General features: G+C 54.4%; 2 protein-coding genes across 2 annotated transcripts in view; both read left to right on the forward strand.

Moving 5' to 3' along the window:
• Positions 1-2279, forward strand: part of PLEKHA4 (pleckstrin homology domain containing A4) — a 32506-nt gene extending 30227 nt beyond the window's left edge. The window contains exons 17-19 of the mRNA XM_017864296.1: positions 177-235; positions 1317-1429; positions 1822-2279. Coding sequence (XP_017719785.1) covers positions 177-235; positions 1317-1429; positions 1822-2084 — 435 coding nt within the window. The 3' untranslated portion in view covers positions 2085-2279. The remainder of the gene's footprint in view (positions 1-176; positions 236-1316; positions 1430-1821) is intronic.
• Positions 2280-2514: 235 nt separating this feature from the next.
• Positions 2515-6500, forward strand: part of HSD17B14 (hydroxysteroid 17-beta dehydrogenase 14) — a 23783-nt gene continuing 19797 nt past the window's right edge. The window contains exons 1-5 of the mRNA XM_017864297.1: positions 2515-2873; positions 3357-3395; positions 3933-4015; positions 5552-5625; positions 5739-5754. Coding sequence (XP_017719786.1) covers positions 2702-2873; positions 3357-3395; positions 3933-4015; positions 5552-5625; positions 5739-5754 — 384 coding nt within the window. The 5' untranslated portion in view covers positions 2515-2701. The remainder of the gene's footprint in view (positions 2874-3356; positions 3396-3932; positions 4016-5551; positions 5626-5738; positions 5755-6500) is intronic.

The raw sequence follows: 6500 nt of genomic DNA on the forward strand, positions 1-6500 counted from the left end.
AAAAAAAAAAAAAAAAAAAAAAATTCAGTGCCTACGGAAGCATAGGAAAAACAAAACAGAACATTGCCAGTGTTTTTGGGCAATTTCATTCTCTTTTGGAGCCCCTTCACTTCACCCTCAAAATGAGAATGTGGGGCTTCCAGGTGAGGAGTTCTAATGCCCCAATTCCTTTCCAGCCTGTCGTAGGACACTCGGGAGCCCAGAAATGGCTCAGAAGCTCTGGGTCTTGGAGTAGGTAAGGAACTGGAGGGCGTATCAAGGGAGCAGGAAAAAAAAAATTTGCAAAAGCAAAGGGGAGTAGCATTATTATTGAAGTCTCCTGAATATGGAACTACAAATCGCAACCCTTCTAGATATGCTTACGTTCCCGGGGCATCTGAAACAAAACCGGAAAGCCCTAGATCCGTAGTAATATCTTTAGTTCCCCAAATTCCCTTGGTCAATAGCATAGCCTGCTTCTGCATCAAGGAAATTGGGTGGTAGTGATTCGTGAATGGACTACAAATCCCATAATGCATGTGGGTGGTATGAGGGCGGTGCCATGTTTAACATCTGTTAGAGACACGTGCTAGGAACTACAACTCCCAGAAGGGCACGCACGGTACCCGGATCCCCACTGTGGGAGCTGTTTAGTTTTCATTTTATTTTATTTTACTTTGTTTTTCTTTTGTGTGTGTGTGTGTGTGTGTTTTTTTTTGAGACGGAGTCTTGCTCTGTCTCTCAGGCTGGAGTGCAATGGCGCGATCTCAGTTCACTGCAACTTCCTCCTTCTGGGATCAAGTGATTCTCCTTCCTCAGCCTCCCTAATAGCTGGGATTACAGGCGCCCATCACCATGTTTGGCTAACTTTTTTGTATTTTTTGGTAGAGACTGGGTTTCCCCATGTTGGCCAGAGTGGTCTCGAACTCCCGACCTCAAGTGATCCAGCCACCTCGGTCTCCCCAGGTGCTGGGATTACAGGGATGAGCCGTCGCACCTGGACTGTTTTTTTTTTTAATTTTAATTTTGTTGGTGTATAGTAGGTGTACATATATTTACGGGATAAATGAGATGTTTTGATACAGGCAGGCAATGTGAAATAAGCACATCATGGGGAATAGGGTATCCATCCCCTTTCAAGGATTTACCCTTTGATGTATAAACAATCCAATTACACACTTTATTTAAAAATGTACAATTAAATTATTATTGACTATAGTCACTCTGTTGTGCTATCTAACAGTAGGTCTTATTCATCCTTTTCTTTTTGTACCAATTAACCATCCCCACCTCTCCCCCATGTACACACCCCACCCCAATCTTCTTTCTTTTTCTAGTCCAAGGAACACCACCCCTTACTTGCCGACTTCCGAAGGTCACCGGGAGCGGGTTCTCAGCCTCTCCCAAGCCCTAGCTACTGAGGCGTCGCAGTGGCACAGAATGATGACAGGTGACTGGCTGCGGATGTTGAACTTCTGGGTTTTAGGGAGGAGAGAGCTGGAGACCTGGAATCCGAGGTCCTGGAGAGGAGGGGTCTGGGGGCCGGTGGGAATTTTTTATGTTGGCGAGGAAAGAGTTGGGCAAGGTTTGGGAGTTTTAGGTCTCAGGCAAGAGGGGACTGGGTTCCGGGACACTTGGGAGGAGGGGAGGAAGAGGTCAGGGGGCGGGGAGAGGACCGACATCTGAATCTGAGAGGTCTGGACTGGGGTGTCCAGACTCCTGGGTCTGAGGGAGGAGGGGCTGGGGGCCTGGACTCCTGGGTCTGAGGGAGGAGGGGCCTGGGAACCCGGAGTCCTGGTGCTGAAGTTTGCCATTCTTATGTCTCCCACCCATCCTCTCTAGGTGGAAATTTGGACTCCCAGGGAGACCCTCTTCCCCGTGTGCCGCTGCCCCCTTCGGACCCCACGCGCCAGGAGACCCCTCCCCCCAGATCTCCCCCGGTGGCTAATTCGGGTTCCACAGGGTTCTCTCGCCGAGGGAGTGGGCGTGGAGGAGGTCCCGCCCCCTGGGGGCCCACGTGGGATGCCGGGATCGCCCCTCCGGTCCTGCCCCAAGACGAGGGGGCGTGGCCTCTGCGAGTCACTCTGCTACAGTCCAGCTTCTAACCCGCCCAAACGCGGCAGCCAATCGGAGCGTGAGCACGTGGTCTGGAGGTACCGCCGGAGATCTGGGACCACTCAGGGCATCAGGGGGCGTGGTCTGGTCCCCATCGCCCGCCCGGGAGGGGAATGGTTTCTATGGCCAAAGTTTGATTTTCTCAACACTGTCTAAATTTGGATTAAAACTTTGAACTTTTAGTCAATAGCTTTGTTTCTGTCTGTTTGGGATTGTGGCACTGGGGTCTCTGAGGGGCAGAGCCGGAGTCGTGCACTCCTGGGTCCTGACAGAGGAAGGGATGGGGGTTTGGACTTACAGGTTTCTGGGAGGAGGGACTGGAGAACCTGATCCCTCACTCTGAGAGTGGAGGGGCCTGGGCCCGGATTTCCGGGTCTGAGGGAGGAGGGGCTGGGACCCTGACTCCTGGGTCTGAGGGAGGAGGGGCTGGGAGGCTGGACTCCGGGGTCTGAGGGAGGAGGGACTGGGGCTCCTAGATTCCCGTGTCTGTGGGAGGAGAGGAGTGTCTGAGGGAGGAGGGGCTTGGGACAAACTTCCAGGTCCCTAGCCTTCCTGGCAACGACCCCCGAGGCTGGACTTCCACGATCCAGCTTCTATTGAGGATTTGATGCAACGGCCTCACGGGGCTTTGGAGGTGAAAAAGGCCCAGAGTAGAGACAGAGAGAGAGAGAGAGAGACCGGCGGACACGGGATGGCTACGGGAACGCGCTATGCCGGGAAGGTAGTGGTTGTGACCGGGGGCGGGCGCGGCATCGGAGCTGGGATCGTGCGCGCCTTCGGTGAGCCGGGTCTGACTGCTGGGAGCTGTGGAGTGTGAGAGAGGAAGGATGGGGGCGGGGCGATGGGGGCGGAAAATAGGGTCTCCAACATTGCAGCCAGGATTCTGATCTTATAAAAGCCAATTTGCAGGCTAAAGTAAGCGTGTGGCGCGGTAGGCTAGGGCTGTCTGGCAGGGTCTTCGAAGGCAGTGGCCTCTTTCTCTGGGTCTGTTGGTGTAGCTGCAAAACCAGTGGTTTGGGGAATGGCCCTGTCAGTCGTGGAGTTTGCTCTGGAACCCACGAACGGGGGATCAGGAGCCTCAGCAGAAACCTGGGCAGGCAAGGAGAGTATGTGTCAAGGCCTCTGCCCTCTGTCCTGTGGGTGATCATGAGACTGGGGTCACGAGGGGAGACGGAGATCGGCCCCAATCTAGGTGGCCACAAGAGGGCGGCAGAGGCTTTAACCAAGACTCGGAGGGTAACGTGTTCCCTTCCTATTCTCAGTGGACAGCGGGGCCCAAGTGGTTATCTGCGACAAGGATGGTGAGTGAGGGTCCCTCAGCCCTCAGCCCTCACCTTGGTCCTTCCTCCCTCAGTCCCAGGGATCCAGGAACCCCAGCCCCTCTTCCCTCAGACCCAGGAGTCCAGGAGTCCCAGCCCCTCCTCCCTCAGACCCAGGAGTCCAGGCCCCCAGCACCTCCTCCCTCAGACCCAGGAGTCCAGGAGTCCCAGTCCCTCCTTCCTCAGACCAGGAGTGCAGGAGCCCCAGCCACTCCTCCCTCAGACCCAGGAGTCCAGGCCCCAGCACCTCCTCCCTCGGACCTATGAATCCAGGGCCCCAGCCCCTCCTCCCTTGGACCCAGGAGTCCAGACCCCCAGCCCTTCCTCCCTCGGACCCAGGAGTCCAGACCCCAGCCCCTCCCCTCTCGGACCCAGGAGTCCAGGCCCCAGCCCCTCCTCCCTCAGACCCAGGAATCTGCAGACCCCAGCCCTTCCTCCCTCAGACCCAGGGGTCCAGACTCCCAGCCCCTCCTCCCTCAGGCCCAGGGGTCCAGGCTCCCAGCTCTTCTCTGCCTGCAGAGTCTGGGGGCCGGGCCCTGGAGCAGGAGCTTCCTGGAGCTGTCTTTATCCTCTGTGATGTGACTCAGGAAGATGATGTGAAGGTGAGGGAGTTCCCATTCCTACCCCCATCTCCGCTAATGACCAGTTCTTTGTTCTCCTCCAGCCATTTGCATGTGCCTTTCCCTGTACTTTTCCTTCCTCTCCTGGCTCCACTGGACCCGTCAAAGGTTTCCAACCAGTGTCACTCCACACACAAGGTCTTCTGTGACTGATGAGCAGGTCACATGTTCCTTCTCTCCCACCTCTCCAAGGCTCTTAGCACATCTGACACATGGATGGCAATGAATAAGTCCTTCAAAGTGGATCAACTAATTGATTTTTCTGTCTCTTTTTTGGAGGTGTCACTGAGGCTGGAGTACAGTGGCATGATCTTGGTTCACTGCAACCTCTGCCTCCCAGGTTCAAGCCACTCTCCTACCTCAGCCTCCCGAGTAACTGGGATTACGAGCATGCGCCACCATGTCCGGCTAATTTTTTTTTTTTTTTTTTGAGACGGAGTTTTGCTCTTGTTGCCCAGGCTGGAGTGCAATGATGCAATCTCGGCTCACCACAACCTCCGCCTCCCGGGTTCAGGTGTTTCTCCTCTCTCACCTTCTGAGTAGCTGGGATTACAGGCATGTGCCACCACACTTGGCTAATTTTGTATTTTTAGTAGAGATGGTGTTTTTCTATGTTGGTCAGGGTGGTGTTGAACTCCCGACCTCAGGTGATCCGCCTGCCTTGGCCTCCCAAAGTGCTGGGATTACAAGCATGAGCCACTGCGCCCAGCTAATTTTTGTATTTTTAATAGAAATGGGGTTTCACTATGTTGGCCGGGCTGGTCTCGAACTCCTGACCTCATGTGATCCACCCACCTCAGCCTCCAAAGTGTTGGGATTACAGGTGTGAGTCACTGCATGTGGCCTGTGACTGATTTTTTTCTCCATTATTTCTGAGTTCCTGTTTCTTCCTTTTAATCAGTATCTCTCTGTTATCTGCCCCCCTTTAGTAACTGTCCCCTACACTCTCTCTGAATCCTTGTCACCCCCATGCCCCACCCCCTAACCCTGGGTGCAGTGTGGCTCTGGCCAGCCCCCGTCTCCTTCCTGTCTCCTGCTTGCCTGCTGTGTCTGCTGATCTCCACATCCCCTCTTCCTCTAGTTCTTGTCCCCATACCTGGGAGTCCAGCTTCCCCCTCCTGCCTTGCATTTGGGAGCCCTGTCTTCTTTATGGCTGGACACCCCATCTACTGCTCATTGAAAGGACATTTCCTCGGCTGGGCATGGTGCCTGTAATCCCAGCACTTTGGGAGGCTGAGGCGGGCGGATCACTTGAGCTCAGGAGTTTGAGACCAGCTTGGACAACATAGTGAATCCCCGTCTCTACTAAAAAATACAAAAATTAGCTGGGCGTGGTGGCAGGTGCCTATAATCCCAGCTACTTGGGAGGCGGAGGTAGGAGAGTCGCTTGAACCCAGAAGGCGGAAGTTGCAGTAAGCCGAGATCGTGCCAATGCACTCCAACCTGAGTGACAAGAGGGAGACACCGTCTCCAAAAAACAACAATAACAACAACAAAGGACATTTCCTTCCTCCTCAGACCCTGGTTTCTGAGACCATCCGCCGATTTGGCCGCCTGGATTGTGTTGTCAACAACGCTGGCCATCGTGAGTTGTGAGATCCCAGGGCCATACCCCACCTCCTGCCCCCCCAACTCTGTTTCCTGCACTTCAGTTTCCCCATTCCCTTCCCCTGATTCCCTCATCCTGCCTCATACCTCTTTCTAGTCACTTGGACAGGAGAGTAAACCAATGGAAGCCCTAGGCCTGGGCTGAAACTGGCCCTGTTCCGTCCCTCCTGTGTGTCCCCAGAGTTGTGCCCTCATCTGGCCATGTCTGTCCTTCCTTCCTTCTTTCCTTCCTTCCTTCCTTCCTTCCTTCCTTCCTTCCTTCCTTCCTTCCTTCCTTCCCTCCCTCCCTCCTTCTCTCTCTCTCTCTGTCTCTCTGTCTCTCTGTCTCTCTCTCTCTCTCTCTCTCTCTCCCTCCCTCTCTCTCTCTCTCTCTCTCTCTCTCTTTTTGAGATGGAGTCATGCTCTGTTGTCCAGGCTGGAGTGCAGTGGCACCATCTCAGCTCACTGCAACCTCCGCCTCTCGAGTTCAAGCGATTCTCCTGCCTCAGCCTCCCAAGTAGCTGGGATTACAGGTGCCCCCGCCAGCACGCCAGGCTAATTTTCATATTTTTAGTAGAGATGGGGTTCTTCATGTTAGCCAGGCTGGTCTTGAACTCCTGACCTCAGATGATCTGCCCACCTCGGCCTCCCCAAGTGCTGGGGTTACAGGAATGAGCCACCGCACCTGGCCTTTTTTTTTCTCTGAGATGGGGTCTCAGTCTGTCACTCAGGCTGGAGTGCAGTGGCTTGATCTAGGCTCACTGCAACCTCCACCTCCCAGGTTCAAGCAATTCTCCTGCCTCAGCCTCCTGAGTAGCTGGGATTACAGGCACCCACCACCACACCTGGCTAATTTTTGTATTTTTAGTAGAGACGGGGT

This window comes from Rhinopithecus bieti, unplaced genomic scaffold, assembly GCF_001698545.2.
Source record: "Rhinopithecus bieti isolate Rb0 unplaced genomic scaffold, ASM169854v2 scaffold_75559, whole genome shotgun sequence".
Lineage (NCBI taxonomy): Eukaryota > Metazoa > Chordata > Mammalia > Primates > Cercopithecidae > Rhinopithecus > Rhinopithecus bieti.